General features: G+C 38.6%; 1 protein-coding gene across 1 annotated transcript in view; it reads right to left on the reverse strand.

Moving 5' to 3' along the window:
• Ntn4 (netrin 4) overlaps positions 1-21805 on the reverse strand; it is a 118637-nt gene that overhangs the window by 64074 nt on the left and 32758 nt on the right. The window contains exon 3 of the mRNA XM_004844920.3: positions 10215-10493. Within this exon, the coding sequence (XP_004844977.1) occupies positions 10215-10493 (279 nt within the window). The remainder of the gene's footprint in view (positions 1-10214; positions 10494-21805) is intronic.

Here is a 21805-nt window from a genome sequence, read left to right on the forward strand (position 1 = left end):
ACAATGTGACTTTCATGACTCGCTTCTTTGGCTTAGCACAATGTCCAGGTTCATCCAAGTTGCAGCATATTTGATATTTCATTCCCTGTATTGGTTATATAATATTTCATTGGCAGATGTAGCCTATTTTGGTTATCTGTTCATGAATTGATGGACATTTGGGTTATTTCAACTCTTTCACTACTATGAATGATGCTGCTATGAATATTCATGTACAAGTTTTGTGTAAACACACATTTTCAGTTTACTTGGGTATAGACTGGGCAGTAGGATTGCTAAGTCATATGGTAACTCTACATTAATAGTTTTTGAGAAAACGCCAGACTTTTTTTCCCACAGAAGCAGCCCTATTTTACATTTCCTAGTGGATGTGAAGTGATGTCTTATTGTCATTTTGATTTGCATTTCCCTAATGACTAAGAACACTGAGCATCTTATGTGCTTCTGCATTTTTGCCTTTTGAGACAGGGTCTGGCTGTGTATTCTGGGCTAGCCTTGACCTCGCTGTGTAGCCCAAGTGGCTGGGATCCTGAGATTACAGGCAGGCACCACCCCACCCCCAGCTCACTATGCGGGTGCTGCTTTCCTAGAAAAGTATTGATGATAACAGTTGGAGTCCCTGGCAGTCCTGTTTCAGTCCCACTGCACCCTGACGGACAGAAGGAAAATGATGTATGGGGAAGTGGACTCCAAGATCTGTTGATCAAGTCCTTTGGTGGCAAAATGTAGCGTGCAGCAAAGAATCAATTTAGTGGCATACATCAGTCACTTTATAAATGTCTTAATTGCTATTTAATTATAAACCAAATGTTTTATGATTGCATTGTTTTTGTATGTTAGAAAAAAGAAGTTAAGCTTAGAATGGCATTTTAAAGTTAAAATTCAATAAAAGTGGAATAGAAATGAATTTCCTTACAACTATTTTTTTCTGTTCAACCCAGTAAATCACATTAAAAATGTTCCAAAACTTTTGTGTCATTTATACTCTGAAAGATAGTTTAAGAAAAACAATGGCAATATCATAAAATAACCTACATGTTTCTCCACTGCATCACTTTTTAGAAATCAAATTATTGAAAAGAAACACTGTAAATAATTTGTTCTTTGAAGAAATGAGACTGGTCCAAAGGTAGAATAATCAGTCTGACTTTCTTAATATTTGTATGATTGCATCCATTTATAAAGCACGTTTGAGAGGATTTCTTTTCCTTGAGGTAAGCTTAAAATATATTATTCATCTTCATTGCTTTCATAAGATCACAATAATCATCGAATGAAAACAATAAGTAGTTAGAGGAACTCTACAAAGAAGCCTGAGGTTCTTTTCTTAGAATTATGTGAATAAATGCGACATGAAGCAGATAAATTTTGGAATTAGATACATGGGGTTCCCAATCCCTGTTCTCAATCATCTGGGACAACATCCTTAATAGCAAAATAATTTTCCACTTTAAAAGATAGGATAAAAATGTTGAACCTATGTATTTGTTTGAAGATTAAAGAGAAAATATATATACATGTGTGACATAGTTGAGACCTTTATTAGCATTATTATTATTAATCAAGATAATAGGCCGGGTATGGTGGTGCACGTTGGTAATCCCAGCACTCTGGGAGCTGCAAGGAAGTGGATGGCAAGTTCGAGGCCAGCCTCTGCAACTTAGTGACTTTAATGAGATATTCTCAACAACAACAATAAAAAGTTTTAAAAAGGGCCAGGGATGTGAGGCTATAGCTTAGTGGAAAGGCCCTGAGTTCAATACACAATGAGAGAGAGAGAGAGAGAGAGAGAGAGAGAGAGAGAGAGGTCTGAAATGAGTCTCTTATTTTTAAAACGTCATCAATTAATTCATTTGTATATTGACCCAGGAGTTTTTGAACCTATTACACATCACACATTGTGAATGTCCCAGTTTTTGCTGTAAGAAAGCAGATATTTTAGCAGATATAAAAAGCTGGATGTGTAAGCAAATAGCTACAACGCAGTGAGGTAAATGTAATCGGGAGACATTCAGGGAAGCTTGAGGATGCTTGGAGTTTTGTGTCAGGGCCATTCAAAATCTAATTATTTGACAAAGGCTGTATAGTTCTTCATTTAGGATGTTAGTGAAATTAGGTGGTCAAGCCTGGAGCATAGCTACCCTCATTTCTACTCCTGTGTAATTCCACAGGTAAATTCTCCTTTTATTACCTATGGGAACTGAATGAAATAACAAACAAGAATTAAAAGATAGATCTGCTACAACTGTGAGTTCCCTCACATTCAGTCTGTGGGCACACTGTGGTCCCCTACTCCCTGTCCTTTAATGTCCCTGGAGGAGCAGGATCTGGCATACAATGAAACCAGTGCCCTGCAGGGATTCTGAGAGCTCACTGGGCCAGCTAAGTTCTGTGGGATGCAAAAATAAAAGGCAAAAGACACTCGATCAGTGTTCATTCTTATCACAATTGTTAGTATCATATATAAAATATTTTTCAGTAAAAAATAATCATTTATAATAATGTGAGCTCTTTCAAAGCTAACAATGTATTTTGTTTTTGTTTTTTTAAATTATAATTTTCTGGTTTTTGTATCTAAAGAACTAAAGAAGAGCTCAAATGATATCAGAATTCCATATTACTAAAAGACACCTTACTATGAGTTAACAAATGTGATAGAGATCTTTCTGAAACAAATCACATCCTCTAGTGTCTTGTTTGTGCTTGAGATGCTTTTTTAAGTTATATGGAAAAATGTTTACGTGCTTTTCAGTTCTGTTTTGGTTGAGTTCTACTGTATTTGAATATTCTTGTAGTTTTTTTCCCCTTGCATTGTTCTTCTTTGAGTGGTTTTAATTTTTTGTATGTGTGTGTGTTTGATAATAAAGCTCTTTAAAAAAAAAACAATGTGATAGTCCTTCTAGATCCCCATATGTGCTTTATTTTATTCCATTAAAATATTTACATTGCTAAGATATAACGCAACTGTAACCCCAGTTATATTTTAACAATATTTTGAATGCTAAAATTAGCAGACTTTGTTTTCCCTATGATTTAGAATGGCCATATATTTTCTCTATCTTCTGGAATTATTATAAGGTGTGTGTGAGTGTGAGTGTGTGTGTGTGTGTTAGTCTTATATGTCTGATCAATAAAAATTCTCCTTGCTTCCCAGGCACATGGCTGTAATCCCAGGTATTGGGGAGACTGAGCAGGAGGATTACAAGTTCAAGGCCAGCCTGGGCAACTTAGTGAGGACTTGTCTCAAAATGAAAGAGCTGGGAATGTCGCTCCATGGTAGACCTCTTGTTTAGCATGTGTGAGACCCTGGATTCAATCTCCACGACCCCCCCCCCGCCCCCATCCAAATCTTCTTATGAGGGAACAAAGACTTAAATTACAGTTTATCTTCTACTGAGTGTCATTGTTTTAGGACAAGTTGAAGTATATTTTCAGCTTTTACAAAATTGGCAAGCAACTAATGAAATACCATGGAGATAGGGTTGTGCAGCAGAGTCAGATACCTACCTGTAACCTCAGCTTTTCTCTTTCCTTGTCGCTTTCTCCCTACGCCCTCCTCATTTTATTAGCAAAAAAATTGGGAGACTTGGCCTTCCAGAGAGAGCTCTGACTCCAGGCTCCCACCTAGTTCTAATATGGATTTGAAAACACTATACCAAAAAGGAACTGTTTATGAGAAAATCTGCAGAGTGAGATATGCTTTCTATACCTGGGTGGGGGCACTTTAAGAAAAATGTCAAATTGAAGTTGGTCCTTGATAGTTCAAATCTGTTAAAGAGATTCATTTGTGTACCTTTAAAATGGCCCCTATTTTTTTTTTTTTTGGTAGTGGGGATCGAACTCAGGACCTTGTGCTTGCGCGGCAGGTGGTGGCACCACTGAGCTAAATTCCCGGCCCCAAATGCCCCCTATTTTGATCTAAATATATATGCTTCACTTTCTGCAAAGAATGTTCATGAAAAACTGAAAGCAAAATACAGTATTTTGGAGAACTGATCTCACTTTTCCACTGGTTTATATTTTATTTTCAGAGATATCAACCCTGACACCAACACTTTAGCGTTTAGATATTTTTATCCTTTCCCTTCTCTGGGAAATAATTAAGGCCTATAAATAAATATTTAAGTATGCTGGAAAAGAATTGCCCCAGGAACCCTTCCCTGAGTGTGAAGATTATTTTATGATACCTCTGATTTATGAAGCCTTCTGATTTCCTAATCATCAAATAAAAAGAGTAATTACTCATTGCTCAATGAGTAGTCAACTCATTGGTGAAGCACTCTTGGCAAAGCTATACCACACTAACACAGTAGCACTGACAAGAAGGTCAAGATCTTGAGATGAGTTAAGAACAGTCTCACACCAACTGTGCCAAATTGGCAGGCTTTATTTATTTTTAAAAATTTAAAAAATTTTTTTGTACCAGGGATTGAACTCAGGACCTTGTGCTTGCAAGGCAGGTGGCGGCACCACTGAGCTAAATCCCTGGCCTGGCAGGCTTTATATTTTGTGAAGATCAGGAATACACTGTGTCTCTGCTGGTGACAGGATTACCCACTCCTACAGATCCTATGGTGATAAATAAATGAGTAGGGTTGCTGCTGCCTTTCATCACCAGCAAAAATGATTTGGGTGTGGTGGCTTACACCTGTAATCCCAGCACTTGTGAGGCTGAGGCAGGAGGATTGTGCATTGGAGGCCAGCCTGGGGTACATAGTAAATTCAAGACTGGCTTGGACTATATAATGAGACCCTGTTTCAAAACACAAAATAAAAACAAAAAATGATTAAAAGTAAAAAAGTTAAAAGTAAAGGATAGTAAATCCAAAAATTCCTCTTCTAATAAAAACTAAAGATACTCATGCCCCAACCATCCAAGACAGGCACTTCCGAGTTATTTACTTTGCAGATTACGTTACTGCTTTCATTCTTTTTCTTTTTCTTCTTTTTGAGCCATTTCACTAATTGTTGAAAGGAAGAGAAAAAGAATTAGTATTAATTTCTGGCTCCATGTTAAAAATAAATGATCTGGGGCCAGGGATTTAGCTCAGTGGTTTTGCTGCCTGCTGTGTAAGCGCAAGGACCTGAGTTTAATCCCCGGTGCCAATAAATAAATAAATAAACAAATGATCTGTATAGATTACTTATCCCTATAAGCAGAGTCTTTTTAATAGTTTTTTTCTTGGTAGCCTATTAGAGGTGGAAATGAGAAGTAGTAAGAAATCTGAGTGTAATTATTCTATTGCTGTGATTTCAAATAAGTACACCGATCTCCCTGTACCCCATTTCCTTTATCTTTAGAAGAGATATAAAAATATGCACCTTCTAGGGTTAAAATAAGGATCAAGTGAAGTAACGCATGAAAAAATAAAACCTAACAATAGCTAAATTTAGTGGTGAGAATTGTCTCTGTGCTCTTGTGTGCTTATGAAGTTGAGATTCTGCGGTCCATCCCGATCACTGACCCTGGAGTCCAGCCTTACCTTGCTTTTCCTCCCATCCTTTCTCCCCTCTCTTTCCTCTCTTCTTGGTATAATGTCAACCCTGGTCAATCCATATCTTCAATGCACAGCACTATGAGAATGGGTACTGGTGGGTGACAGGTGAATTTAAAGTCCACCCTACCCTTTGGGAAGTCAGTTAACATTTTCAAGCTTCAACCTCATATGTGAAAGAAAAGCAATGATAATACATTGTATACTTGTGAAGATTAAATTCAACAATACATGTACATGAGACTTGGCACATAGTAAGCATTTAATAAGTGGTAACTTTTAGCATTTGTAATTTGTCATAGTTAATTTTCCTACACTAAGATCTAAAATGAGTTCACAGGTGTTCATTTCAAATATGAATATATATTTTAATGTATAAGAAGTTTTAAAATCCTAATTTAATGGTCCCATTTAATGACATGTTTTAAAAACCTTCTGTCCTTTTTCTGAAGGTCTTGAAGAATCAAAAGCTCTCTAATTATACTTTTTTGCTTATTCACTGTACAGTAAAGAAATTATTAAAAGAAAATAATAATTATGGTCTTAAATCAGTTCTGAGTTTGTAAGACATGACACATGAGATGTACAAACAAATACGTAATTAAGTGTACTCAGATTCAGCTGGGAAAAACTTTTGGAGTAAGACTATATAATGATTCTAAAATTGCATTACAGAGCTGGGTGACGCAGTAACATTATTCTCAGACTCTAATAATATGGTTTCACAGATCACAGGTTTACTTCTTAGATTTAGAGCACCTCAGTCTCAACATTGATAATCAGTTTCTGACTGCAAAAGAAAAATCCACCTTCACGAGTGTATCTCAAGGCATTTAAACAATTCTCCATGGTACGCTAAGGCCTCTGTGTTATCCAGTGGGTGAAATTTTAGTAAAACAATGAAGTGTTCCACGTACTGTATTTTCTTATTACCATCCACCGTCCAACAGCTGTAAAATCACCACCAGCTGCTGGAAAAGAGAACTAAATCAGTCTGCTACAGCTGCAAGCAGAAGAGAGCTTAAAATGCCCTTGTCACATAATTCCTGGGATCTCAGCAGACTGGAGTCAAAGTACAGTCTTTCTTGCCACAAAAACCCCTAGCTTTGTAAACATGTCAAGAGCACATGAGCTATGATTTATTTTGTCCTTACCGGGGAAGAAGTGTATGTGGGAGAAGCAGCAGAGGGGACTGAGATAATAAATATACAGTAATAATAACAGCAATGGAAGAAGTGTCTGCCACACCCCAGATATGACCAGCATACTTTTCAGTCCTCACAGTAACTGCAGATGTAGATGCCATCCTTATTTTATTGTGAACTGAGGGTGGGTGACATTGAGTAACCTGGTCTGTGCCGTGATGAGTCACATTCAGGGGGTTGGACGGCAAAGCTAGGGTCCTCATCATTATATTGTTTTGCCTTCAGCAAAAGGAACAGACAAGGAAAAATTGAACTGGTGAAGGCTAAATGGAATAGATCTTTGAAGAAGGAGAAATTTGAGGGACTTGATGCTACTTTAAAAGGCACATGAGCCAGGGATTTAGCTCAGTGGTTTCGCCGCCTGCTGCACAAGTGCAAGGACCCGAGTTCGATCCCCTGTACCAAAAAACCAAAAAAACAAAACAAAACAAAAAGGCACAGGAAGCTACAAATTTGTATCTCTCTTCCTACTCCCTACTACCAAAGAGAGGAAATGACTCTAAAATCTCAGTCAAAGAAATAGATCAACTGCCATGTCCCTTAACTTCCTTAATTCACCATCATCGGCTATCAAGAATTGTAGCCCCTAGCATCAGATGTCACTTTAATAATTCCTCATCCTAGCAACAGTATTAACTGCCGATGAACTGTAATAAGAAGTGCACATTCCAAAGAGGCAACCATTTCCAAATTTAAAATTTGAAATCAGAAATGTTCCACAATCTGACACTTTTGGAAATGCCAACATGCTACAAGAGGAAAATTCCAGACCTGGTTTTTTGTGATGGGTTGTAGTCAAAATACAGACCCACTAAAAATATTGTAGAAAATTATCTTTAGCCTATGTATTTAAGGTAAATAAAGCATAAATGAATTTCGTGTTTAGACTTGGGTACCATCCTCAGGATTCCATTCATATATATCTGAAAAAATTCCCCAAACCAAAACACTTCCGGTCTCAATCACTTCAGATGAGGGATACTCAAAATGTACTAGCTCCTTATAATCCAGAAAAAGATACCAATAAAAATAAAATTGCACTTAAGCTTGGAGGGTGGAAAAATATTTGAAGCCAGAACAAGTTGCATTTCCAACCATTGGTTTGGTTAGTTTAATTGCTTATGGCTTTGCTCCTCCATTTGCTAAAGGCTTTTTTAAAAAATAGCATAGATAAAGCAAGGATTCTTGTGGAACTGGATCGATGGAAGCTCACACAGGCTTGGCCTCTAACCCTGGTTTGTGTCCCTTACCTGGTCCTTGCTCCACGTTTGGCTGGGCTGGCCTGGCTCAGGCACACGCTTAGTTATAGCATTAGGAGCTAGCATCACTGCTGCAGAAGTTGAAATCAGTATGAAAACTGAGTAGAAGTGTGTCAGAAAACTAGCATTATTTTAATAGGAAATTGCTTTCAATTTTAAAACAGCCCGAGATGCATAAGAGAATGAGGTTTTCAATCCATAGTGTCTTCTAGAGTGGAGATGTCTCATTTCTTTTCGAAATGGAAAAAGACTCACTCTACTTTCACTTGGGCATTTAGCTCCTCTTTATAGGATGATAATCTTCCTGCTGCAGAATATTGGATGAAATAATTTTATTTTAGGGCCTGTACAAAAGTCTCTAACTTTGAGTTCTTAGCATTTGTTGAATTTAATAATATGAAGAGAAACTTCTGGAATTTTTTCCCTTCAGCCTTAGAAAGCACTGGTAACTCTTTGAAAGTTTACACTCAGAGAATTTACTTTAAAAATTGCTTTTAGGGGCCGGGGATTTAGCTCAGTGGCACTGCATCTGCCTCGCAAGTGCAAGGTCCTGAGTTCGATCCCCGGTACCAAAAAAAAAATGTTCTTAAATGCATGCTCCTGAATGTTTTCTAAGGCTCTTGAGAACTCTGGTAATTTAGTCTGGTTGATCAGAGATGCTCCATTTGTCTCATACACTCCACAGATCCCTACCGAGGCCGACCTGCTGCTGTGCTACAGCAGCTCCTAGGCTGTGCCTATCCTTTTGCTCAGGAGTCTACTTTGGAGTGGTCTTTAAGGCTTGGATTGTTAAGACACAGTAGAGGAACTGAAAGACCTGTGTGCGCTTTCCTTCACTAATCCGCTACAATATAATGGCAGAAATTGAAGTCCACTCTACTTTTACACAATTCATAGTCTAAGGTGGATGTATCTCTAGCCTATCCAGGATATTTTCTATTTGGGTCATACCAGAAGCTCATTAGTCAAGAAACCAAATTATTCCTCTCTTTATTTGAAGCAGTGTTATTTCAAAGGTCCTTTGGTGATTGGAAACCAGTAGGTATAGTAGGGATTGTTGCATAACAGCAGCATTTTCTTTGACTCTGGGAGCTCCAGATTCACTTCCAGAAGTAACAGACTGCTTCTGTTTTTGGTACTCTCTGGCCACTGTCCTAGTCATTTGAGCCCCCCCAGCCTGTGCGGTTCTGCATCCCAGCTTGGCCCAACCAGCGCCCATGGCCCTGTTGGTTAAGTGGACCATGGCCCTGGTGGTCCTGTACTGTATCAGGGCTGGGAGAAAGAAGAGGTAATAGAAGGTACCTTGAGGAAAGGCAGGAAGGATGCTCAGGTCTTTCTAAATTATTTCTTTTTGGTTTTGCTTTGCTTTGCTCAGAAATACCAGAGCCACACAGAAAATGAAAGAATTAGAGCACTCTCCTACTTCTCATCTCTTTGCCTCATCCCCATCCATAGCTCTGGTTGAGTCCCAACAAGGTGCCTGCTGTCTGAGCCACCGGATTTCTTTTTTGGAAGATGGTGAAATGAGGACAAATAAACAGTGACACTAATATTTCATCATCTGCTTATTCCTGGGTCACTATCAGTTGATCAAACACCTGCTGAGCACCTACTTTTTGGCTCAGATAACACACTTTGTCCTGAGGATACAAAGATCATACAGTTCTTGTCCTCAGGGAGTTAATGATATCCTGAGGGATGCGGACAAGTAAACATTCAGAGGCAAGCACAAGGAGATAGATGTGTGAACATAGAAGGAGGGGTTAAGAGTGCCTTAGGTGAAGGGGTGGGGCTGGGCTGCTCTTCACAGAGAATTATTATTCATTCTACTGGCTGGACAGCAAAGATACCAGGCATTACATTGCAGTTCTTGTTTTCCTTACTTTAAAATCTACTCAACAATGGTTCCCATTTAGTATCAAAGCTGGCTTCTGTGTGATAACACCACTAATATGATTATGCCTACCTCTCACTACTGCTCACTTTACACTTCATATCTGAAGGTCATGGTAATAAAAATTGGCATGGGTGTTTTCCAAGGAATCTCCTTATCAGCCTTGACTCTAATTGTAAAACTGAAGATTAAAAACCAAGTTGACAGGTACTTTATAGGATGGGTATGGAGTGGGAAGACTGCACCAGTAGAGAAAGAAATCAGAAATATATCAGACATATACCAACTCTCAAGGAACCAGTTTCAAAGCTGAAGCTAGCTTATGCTTTGTTCTCCTTGGAGGAGGATTTCTTTTACCTACCACATGGGATGCTCCTGGGGCCTTGATGGGCCTGAAGCCATCAACAGGCACACACTGATCAGCGTGGCCATTGCAGAAGCAGCTGCCCTTGACAATGAAATCATAGATTGCGTAGTGTGTAAAATGTTGAGGCTTCGTGGTCAGGTCATTTCTCTGGCAGGGACAAGACTGTCGTTTTAGCAGCTGCACGCGGAGGTTGGTGATCTTCAGCTGCTCCTGAACTTTGGCACTGTAAGGGTTTTCTGCATTGTACGGTGGTGACAAAGCTCGGAAAATAACCTGTAAAGAGAGAAAAAAAAATGCCATTTGTGTACAGGACTGTGTGCAAACCCTGAATTTGTTTGCCCAGTGCAGTTCCAGTTTGATTTATGCCTTTTGTTATCTGTGAGTGATAACACGAGAGGCTTAGACCTTGATCACATCTGGGGAAGAGCTGCCATTATTCTGAGGAATAGATGTGCTGCCTGTTTGGATATAGAAGACATGTACTTCGGGCAACCAGAGGAGACTTGGCTCTTGGGACAAAGACAGCCAGCGGAGGTCCTAGGGGAAGGAACAGCAAGGTTAGAGGCCCTGCTGCAGAGTCAGGCTCCACTTGTTTCTGGAAGAACAAGAGGGTCAGATCAACTGGAAACTCAGGTACAGGGAAGAGTGGCCGGGAGAGAGACAGGAAACAGGTGCAGAAAGACAAGGCTGTGGTTGAGTTACTCGACTGTAGTGGAAGCCATTGGGGGCAGTGAGCAGAGAAGCAATCTGATCGGGTTGTTACATCTTCAAAAAGTTTCTTGTTACAGTTCTGCATGGAGCGAGGCCTATACTTTTATACAAGGTGAAGAATAAGGGCAGGGGATGTAGGCAGAATATGTGCTTAGCATGCATGAAGCCCTGGTTCGATCCCCAGCACCTGAATATATAAATAAATGGCAAAGACTATAAACAGGAATACCAGTTAGGAAGCAATTGCACAATCAATATTCAGGAATTTATATTTCTGAATGAAGTTTGCCCCTTTCAAAGACCAGTCAGTTATTAACTGGAGCTACAATTGCTACAAATGTCTTTTGGTTCTTTTCTGGAACTGCCGTCCAAGCTTGTACACATTTTTGGAATAGCCTTAATGGTAGTGACTGTATTTCCCTTGAGGGTGAACTTGATTTCTGAAATTAGTCAAAAACCACTTATAACCGAGTATAGGGAGAAAAGCAGTGGATCAAGTTAGTTAACAGCACTTGATTAATGCAAGGTGTCTTTTTATTGTGTAGGTTATAGATAGGCTCTAAAGGAAACTTTAACACTTTAGTTCAGAGGAGGAACTAGAGGGAGGAAAGCTTAGAAGGGACGGATATTTGCTACTGGGAAGACTTTGGGCATGTGTATGGGTTTGTGTGTCAATGAGGGTCACAAGAGGGCCCTGAGGTGGACCTGCTACCTGGGGCAGCAATGGTTGGTGGAAGGGGAAATCACTGCCAGTGGGAACCAAGGAATATAAAAAAGAAATCTAAAATATACTGTCACACGAAACAGTATTACAAGAAGGCCAACACTATGTTATACTTTATTATGCAGTCTTTTTAAAAAGACAAAAGATAAAAACATATATATGAGAAAATTCCCCTGAAAAATGCTTAAGCATGTTTTGCTTAAAGAAACATTTTGATAACTGAGTAGTATGAAAGTAATTATCAAAAAGCAGGCTTTGGAAAAACTCCCCTTTAGGGAGGAGGTATCCAACAGTGACTTTCCAGGAAATAAAAACAAAGGAATACCTTAAGGAATACCTTGGATATGAAATTTTCATTTTAAAAATCAATTTTTACATCAAAAGTATGAAAAAGCAAGAGCCAACTGTGTAGGATCATACCATACTATACTGGTACAAAACTGTTCTCAATGAAATACGACATTGGGGAGGGAGAATAATTCAATTTAGGCTTGACCTTTATACAGTAGCCAGAATGATTCTCTATAAACAGAGTTGGATTACTTCAGTTCTTTGCTTAACCTTTGAGACAGTTAAGTTGGACTGTCAACTTACCTAGCCTGGGAGTTAGGCAGGTGGTTAGTAAAGCATACTTGTGAGTTATGTCTGGAAGGGTCATGGAGGTGTGATCTTTGGAACCGTATAGGGCTTCTGGCTCCTTCCTCTCTGGCACTATTCCCCTCTTCTGGTTCCTGGCCAGCATGAATGAAACAGCTTTGTTCTGCTACACCCTTGTACCATGATGTTTCTACCTTGGAGCCGGCCAACTATGGACTGAACTTCCTGCAACCATGAGCCAAATTAAACCTCTCTTCCTTTAAGTTATGGATGTTGGGTATTGTATCCCAGTGATGGAAAAGCTGATGAATACAATCCCCTATTCCTGCCAAAAACCTCTCCTTTCCTTCAGGATAAAGTACAAAATCTTTATGATGGCCCTGCTTGCCTTTTGTTCCTGGTACCTATTAGCACTGGACATTATATTTGTAGTTGTATCTTCCTTTACTGTCTTCCCAGTATAGAAGGCAAATTTCTCAAGGGAAATCACTGATGTGTCCCAGGACAGTGCATGGGGCATAGTAGGTCTTTAATAATTTTTTGGTAAATGACATAATTAATTATTAAATTGTTCTTGGCACTTCCATAATAGGTGAACATTCCAAATAATTTCCTTATAGAATCCTAAACAGATTCACAAACTGAATTTCATGTTATAGCATTAGAAGGTAAGAGGCAAGTCTTTGTATTATAATAATAGTAATAAATAACTAAATGCCTATGTAGTATATGCATTTGTAGCTGTTTTTAAACTTGCCAAACTTAGAAAAATATTATACCTTAAATAATATTCGGCCCCATTTATCCACATGTAAAGTGGTCAAAAGCAATGTATTAGAGAATAAAATTCTCCCACAAATAATATGTCACATATTTGAGAGTCAATGTAGAAGAAATTTAAAAGCAGAAATCAGAAATGAGAACATAAGTTTCATATTTTGAAACACTAAAAACAAAAACAACTTCTCCAAGACCCAAAACCCAGTGCCCCCCCCAAACAAAACAAAACATGGAGTCCATTGAAAATATGTCATCCCAAACACTAGCATTAGATGTACACGAAGAACTCTTGTTCGAAAAAATATAAATCATGTGGCTACCCCCTATTTTATCAGCTGCGGTGATACAGAGACATGGAAAAGAGTCAGCCAGTGGTAACTAAATAAGGATCCCACCGAAAAGGTCTACGGCACACTTCTCTGCTGTCTGCCCACCCTTCCTTTTCCTGAACATCGCCGGCAGCTGTTTGCTCGCCTTGTTCCTGCCACTTACTTTCCCTTGACATCTACCATAGCTCCCCAGCCCTCCCCACCCTGAGCCATCCAGCACACCCAGAGTTCGAGAAAGATCTGTCAAGGTTTGGGGAAACTCAGCAGCTCTTTGGCTTCCTGAACCCAGCCTGTGATGGCTGAATGGTGGCTCTGTGCTTGGTGTGCATGACACACAGTTGGCACGCAGATATCAGCAGGGAGGGACAGCATGACCCCTGAGGCTGCAGGCTGGAAAGGAGACAGCAGAGTGCTGCAGACACAAAAGTGAACGGGAATTTAAACCATGAAATCTGTTTCCCAGAGAGGAGACGCCTTAATCTGATACCCTGGGAAGTGGATCCAGCCTGCATCAGGAAACAAAGAAGCCACCAATCCACATGCTTCCAAACCTGGCAGGTCGCCTTTTGGATCCCACCCAGGTTTTCCTCACTCGTCCCCAGAAGGAGCCTGTGCAGGGCTAACGAAACGATGTAAGACAGAAAGCCTCTGCACAACATCAGCCCTTCCTGAGTTTTGTCCCTACGGGGAACTGGATGTATCTATGGGTCCATCATTTCTCTGTCCCGTATTGCTTCCCAGTGAACGAACTCGGGACCTTGTGCTTGCAAGGCAAGCGGCAGAACCAGTGAGCTAAATCCCTAGCCCTAATGGATATATTTTAAAAAGCCAGAGATCAAGTTTTTTGCCTAGGATCATGCATACTTTGATATTTGGATATTTCTGTCATGTTGGTGTTATTGGCCAGTACTTCATTTCCTTAAATGAAGTAATTTTACTATGACTAGGGGTAATAGTCGGCTCACTACAGAAAAATCTCTTATTTAATATGCAGAAGATAGGGCTGGGGATTTAGCTCAGTGGTTCCGCCGCCTGCCTCGCAAGTGCAAGGACCCGAGTTCGATCTCCGGTACCAAAAACAAAACAAAATAAAACAAAGCAAATAAACTGTAGAAAACAGTAAGTACCTACAATGTGAGCCACCCCAAAGACAATTAGGGATATGAGCTCCATAAGATCTTTCTAACTAAACTTCTGTTGTACATACACATATAAAATATAAGGTCAACAGCTTTGTATACCTTGTGTATATTCTTCCAAGTCACTAAATATAAGAGGTTCTCAAAGTGTCGCTCCCAGATCAATGGCATCCCTAGGGAACACGTGAGAAATGTAAGCTCTTGGGCCCTATCCCGGAAGAACTAAAGGGGAAGCTCTTCAGGTCTGACCCCCAAATATTTGGTTCAACCAGCCCTCCAGCTGATTCTGATCTACCGTGAAATCTGAGAAACACTGCTACATAACTTAAGAACCCGCTTGGAATTCCACCATATGGAGATGTCATTTACTTAGCCTAGACAACTAGGTTGTTTTCAACTTTTCGGTGTAACCAACCACAATGAACAGCTCTGTAGCTAAAGTGTGGACGTGGATCATAACTTCCTAAAGACACATTTCTAAATGTGAAGTTAGTGGATCAAATAAAATGCATCATTTAAAAAATATCTGACCTTCTGAATGAATCATGGATACTTTCCTACCTAACCTGTGGTGCCTTCCCATTTCCCTGGTTTGTCTGACTTTTCTGAGCCTGGGATCCCTGAAACTTTGCCCGAGGATCTGGATTCTCGCTTAGGCTCTGCCGTTTCTTGTGCCCTGGTGGAAGCAAGCAGGGCTTACAAGTGCTACACACCAGAAAACCACTGATTGCGTCTTTCTTTTCTAGACTTTTCACAAGAAAAATTCATTAACACTGAGAATTATTAAAAACGACATTCTATGTATTATTTGGAAATTCAGCAAGAATCACAATGTGAATAGAATAAGGAGTAAATATTAGGTACACAACCATCAAAGAGTTCTTTAAGAATCATACTCATACCTTACTTATTGCTCCATACCTAACATTTCACTGCCTATGTTGAATAATAATAATTCAAGAAATAATGGACATTTATCAAGATAGACCATATACTGGGCCCTAAAAAAATATTACTTGTTTTTGTGAAAGGAGTAAAGCTTAATGGCAGAGCACATGCTTAGCATATGCAAGTCCCTGGGTTCAATCTCCAGCACCAAAACAACAAAACAAAACAAAAGGAAAAAGCAAGCAAGAAAGTAAGCTATAAAAAAGGAATCGGGAAAACTTAGTTACCGCTTTGAAAACTACTATTTCTTTTTAGCTACCGGCTTGGGGACAGTTTCGGGTCCCAGTTGATTGTCCATGCTGTGTCTGCCCTTGGGTTTGTTCTTTCCAGGACAGCGCTTGGACACTGGTCTATTGTCAGTGTCTGTCTACTTGTCTGCACCTCTCACTTGATTTTGCTCCAAGGGTAGGGAGCTTGTTTGGTTCACAGCTGTGTCCTCCAGCATGGTCCACAGTGTCTGGCACATTCTAGCATTTTAAAATTACCATTGCAGGAGTAAATGAATTATTTCTTAAATTTCATCTTAGGGGCCAGGGATTTAGCTCAGTGGTTTCGCCATCTGCTGCACAAGCTCAAGGACCTGAGTTCGATCCCCAGTACCAAAAAAAAAAATTCATTTTAAAAGGAGAAGCCTAACAGGGATTAGGATTTAGAAGAATTAAGAAAGGAAGATGCTCTACCTGCAAGTTCTGCACTCTCAATGACGATCATGTGAACACATGTACATATGTATTAATACCTCTGTAAAAATATGTCATACATTTCCAAATGGCTTTAAGGATTCCTTCTCAGCAGCAGCACATGAGATTTTTCATATTCTTAAAGAAAAGGATCAGACAAGCACAAGCAAACACCCATAGAAATGCAAATATTAGATCTTTTCCATGGTTGCTGGTCTCATTTTCTTATTTACAAAAAATGGAAGCTTTAGAAACACAACTGCCTTTGTTCTTTAATGATATTTAAAATACCAGATATTTTTACGTTCTTAAAGAAGCAGCTTTTGGCTTCAGTTATGCTCTTTGTTATTATTCTATTTCATTAGTTTCTGCTTTTATCTTTATTATTTACTTCCTTCTGCTTACTCTGGGTTCAATTTGTTCTTCTTTTACTGGTGTCTTTAAGAGGGACCTGAGATCACTGATCTAATATCTTCTTTTTTCCCTACTTCTTTTGTTACATTGCATCAGTTTTGACGTTGGATCTTTGTTTTCATTCAGTTCAAAACTACTTCCTGATTTTTCTTTTGATTTCTTCTTTGACCACGGGTTTTTCTAAAGTATGTTAGTTTCCAAATATTTGAGGACTTCCCAGGTACGTTCCTGCTATTGATTTCTAATTTAATTCCATTGTGATCAGAGAGCATGCTTTGTGCAATATGAATCTTTTCACATTTGTTGATACTTTTTTTAGGGCTCAGGTATGGTCTATCTTGATAAATGCTCCTTGTGCACTTGAAAACACATCAAAATTTCCAATTATAATGATTAATTTACCTATTTCTCCTCACAGCTTTTGCTTATATATTTTGAAGCCCTATTATTTGGGTGTATAAACATTTAGGACTGTTACATTCTTTTAATTAACTGGCTACTTTATCAGAGTGAAATATTTTTCTTTTTTCCCTGGTAATATTCTCCACTTTCTTTAGAAGAATTAGCATTATATATCTTATTCCATACTTTAACTTTTAACTTAGTTATGTTTTTATTTTTAAAGGGAGTTGAAGGCAGCAAAGTTGATCTTTTAAAACATTTTATCTGATCTGATAATCTATTCCTTTAATTGGAATATTTATATCTTTTACATTTAATGTGATTATTGATATGTTTTGCTTAAATTTACCATGTTGCTACTTGTTTTATATTCCATTGCCTTTCTTTTTCTGTCTTTCTTTAGACTGAATGATTTAGCCTTATCTCCTTTTTTATTAAACATTTTTGCTTAGGGTTTATGGTATAGACCCTCCCCCCCTTGCTGGGTACTGAATGAACCTAGGACTTCAGAGATGCTACATAAGCTCTCTGCCACTGAGCTGTTAACCTATTACAGTCTTCCTTTTGGCTGTATATATCAGTTCCCTACAATACAAGACACTTATAATAGTGTACTCCTATCTCCCCATCCAACCTTCAGTGCTGTTAGTTTTATGATTTTGCTTTTACGTATTATAAATCCCCAAACACATAGTTGATACATTTGCTTTAAAAAGACAATTATCTCTAAAGAGATTTTAAAAGTAAGAAAAAAGATATTGTCCATGCATTCATGTTTTCTATCTTTGATAATCTTTTTGTAGATCCATATACCCAACTTTTGCTTCTGTCTGAAGGGTTTCCATTAATATTTTGTAATATAGGTCTGCTGCTGCTGCTGAACTTTCTGTTGGCTTTTCTATGATTGAAAGTCTTTATTTCCAGTTCACTTTTGGAAAGATTTTGTTTTTCTTGGTACCAGGAATCAAACTCGGGACCTTGTGCTTGCGAGGCAGGCGGTGGAACCACTGAGCTAAATCCCCGGCCCTGGAAAAATATTTTTGCTGGGTATAGAATTCTAAATTGACAATTTTTTTTCCTTCAGTACTTTAAGGTTTCTGTTCCACTGTCCTTTGTCTTACATTGTTTCTAACAAAAAGCCTATGTTCCCTGTACATAATGTATTTTTCCTGTCTTGCTGCTTTAGGATTTTCTCTTTACTGCTGGTTTCTAAGTAATTTGATGATGATGTGCTCTGAGGGTAGATTTCTTCTTGTTTCTTATTTTTAAAATTTGTTGTGTTTCTTGGCTCTGTGGGTTTGTAGTTAGCAAATTTAGAAAAACTTCAGCAATTATTTCTGAATTTTTTTCTGATCTCTTTCTCATTCTCTTCTTTGTGGACTCCAACAACATGTATATTAATTGCTTGAAGATACCGCACAGGTAACTGATACTATGTTTCTTTTTCTGGCTCTTTTCTCCCTGTTATCTATTTGAGCATTTCTATTGCTATGTAATGAACTTCACTAGTCTTTTCTTCTGTGGTACCTAATGTACTACTATCATCAGTGTGTTTTTCATCTCAGACATCAAATTTTTCAACAGTCGACATTCAATTTGGATTTTTCTTTTTTTTTTATTATACTCTTTTATTGGTACATTGTAGGTATACAACACAATTACATTTCTCGTTGGGAATTGTACCTTTACATAATGCATCTTGGTTCTTATTTTTTCCCCATTCCTAGCCCTCCCTTCACGCCCTCCACCCTTCCCTATTTACAAAGACTTTATTTCCATTTTTTCCATTTCTCATCATTTTTCCTTCCCCTTCTTTCCTTTCCCCTGCCCCTCCCACTACCCCTACCCCTTTGGACCTTTTCTTCCTATTTTGCATTATCGATTATTCATTCTAATCATTGGTACATTTTAGGTATACAATATAATGACATTCATCACTGGAAATTTGCACCTTTACATAGTCCCTCTTGGTTCTTATTTTTCACCCTTGCCCAGCCCTTCCTTCAACCCCTCCAGTCCTCCCTATTTACAAAGATTTTCTTCCTATTTTTCCATTTTCTCATATTAATCCCATTCCCTTCTATCCTTTCTCCTAGCCCTCCCACTTCCTTCCCCTTTGCCCCTTTTCTTCCTATTTCACATTACCTATTATACATTCAGTCCTTATTTACACTTTCAGTTTCTCACACATTCAGTATTTACACATGTGTGGCCTATTTATTTCACTTAAGAGTATTGTCTCAATATGCATCCACTTAGCTATAAATGTCTCTAATTTCTCATTTTTTATGACTGAGTAGTACTCCATTTTTTAAAAAAAACACATTTTCTTTATCCAGTCTTCAGTTAATGGGCATTTGGGCTGTTACCAAGTTTTAGCTATTACAAACTGCGCTGCTATGAACATGGGTGCACATATATCACTGTGGTATGATTCTTTTAATTCTTTGGGGAAGATCTCCAGCAGTGGAATAGCGGGGTCAAATGGGACTTCCAGTCCTAGTTCTTTGAGGTATCTCCATACTGATTTCCACAGTGCTTGCACCAGTCTGCACTCCCACCAGCAGTGGAGCAGGGTTCCTCTTTCCCCACAACCCCGCCAGCATTTGTTATTGGTTGATTTCATGATAGCAGCCATTCTTTCTGGAGTGAAGTGGAATCTCAGCGTTGTTTTCATTTGCATCTCTCGAATGACCAGTGATGTTGAACATTTTTTCATGTATTTATTTGCTATTTCTACTTCTTTGTGTGAGAAATGTCTGTTCATTTCAGCTGCCCATTTTTTGATTGGGTCTTTAAATTTGGGAGGTCTGATCTTTTTAAGTTCTTTATAGATTCGAGATAGTAGACCTTTGTCTGAGGAAGAGCAGGTGAAGATTTTTTTCCCACATTGTGGGTTGTCTCTTCACACTGCTGGTGGTTTCTCTTGCTGTGCAGAAGCCTTTTAATAAGAAGAGATCCCATTTGTTGATTGTTTGTGCTAGTTCATGGGCAACTGAGGTTTTGTTCATAAAATCTTTTCCTATGCCAATGTCTTCAAGGGTTCTGCCTAACCTCTGTTCCAACTGGTTCAGAGTTTCTATTTTAATATTTAGATCTTTAATCCATTTTGATTTTAGTTTAGTGCATGGTGAGAGATATAGGTCTAGTTTTAATCTTTGGCAAGTTGAAGCCCAATTTTTCCAGCACCATTTATTAAAGAGGCTATCTTTCCTCCAGTGAAGGTGTTTGGCTCCTTTATCAAAGATGAGATGGCTAAGTGTGTCTGGCGTTGTTTCTGCATCTTCTAATCTGTTCCACTGGTCCTCAAGTCTGTTTCTTTGCCAGTACCATGCTGTTTTTATCACAGTAGCTTTGTAGTAGAGTTGCAGGTTGGGGATTATGATACCCCCTGCCATGTCTCTGTTACCTAGAATTGCTTTTGCTATTCTGGGTCTCTTCTTGTTCCAAGTGAAGTTTTGGATTGTTTTCTCCAGGTCTATGAAGTATGCTGCTGGGATCTCAATTGGAATTGCATTAAATCTATATAGCAGTTTTGGAAGTATGGCCATTTTCACTATATTAAGCCTTCCTACCCAGGAGCAGGGGATGTCTGTCCATTTTCTGATATCATCTTCAATCTCTCTTTTCAGAGTGCCATAGTTTTCAGAGAAGAGGTCTTTGATTTCTTTTGTTAGGATGATTCCTAGGTATTTCAGTTTTTTGGATGTGATTGTGAAAGGAATTATTTGCCCTATTTCTCTCTCAGTGAGTCTGTCATTCGTGTAGAGGAAAGCTATTGATTTTTGTGTGTTGACCTTGTAACCAGCTACTTGACTGAATTTGGTTATTAAGTCTAGAAGACTTTTGGTGGAGTTCTTGGGGTCTTCTATATAGAGTATCATGTCATCTGCAAATAATGACAATTTGACTTCTTCCTTACCTATCTTTATTCCTTTCATTTCTTTCTCTTGTCTAATTGCCATGGCTAATGTTTCCAGAACTACATTGAACAAGAGTGGTGATAGTGGACATCCTTGTCTTGTTCCTGATTTGAGTGTGAAGGATTTCAGTTTTTGACCATTTAGTATGATATTGGCTGTTGGTTTTTCATAGATGGCTTCTATCAGTTTGAGGTAGAGACCATCTATTCCAATTTTTTGGAGAGTTTGTATCATAAATGCATGTTGGATTTTGTCAAATGCTTTTTCTGCATCTATGGAGATAATCATATGGTTTTTTGTCCTTGGCTCTATTGATATAGTGTATTACATTGATTGATTTTCGTATATTGAACCATCCCTGCATCCCTGGGATGAATCCCATTTGATCAGGGTGTATGATCTTCTTGATGATCTTCTGCATTCTGTTTGCCATTATCTTAGTAAGGATTTTTGCATCTATGTTCATTAGTGAGATTGGCCTATAGTTCTCCTTTTCAGTTGGGTCTTTCTCTGCTTTGGGGATCAAGGTGATGCTTGCTTCCAGGAATGAATTTGGGAGTATTGCTTCCCTTTCAATTTCATTGAAGAGTTTAAACAGTAGTGGCAGCAGTTCCTCTCTAAATGTCTTGTAGAATTCAGCAGTGAAGCCATCAGGGCCCCAGCTTTTCTTAGTTGATAAGTTTTTAATTACATTTTCAGTTTCATTGGTTGATATTGGGTTGTTCAGAATTTTTAGGTCTTCTTTGTTCAACTTTGGCAATTCATATGTATCTAGGAATCTGTCCATTCCTTCTGTGTTGTTCATCTTATTGGTGTATAGATTCTGGAAGTAGGTATTGATGATCCTCTGGATTTCTGCTGGGTCTGTTGTAATTTCACCCTTTTCATTCCTAATTGCATGGATTTGGCCCTTTTCTTTCCTTTTTCTGACAAGGTTG

The sequence above is a fragment of the Heterocephalus glaber genome, unplaced genomic scaffold (assembly GCF_053883595.1).
Source record: "Heterocephalus glaber isolate CG9 unplaced genomic scaffold, H.glaber_assembly_v1.0 deba00001572, whole genome shotgun sequence".
NCBI classification, from domain to species: domain Eukaryota; kingdom Metazoa; phylum Chordata; class Mammalia; order Rodentia; family Bathyergidae; genus Heterocephalus; species Heterocephalus glaber.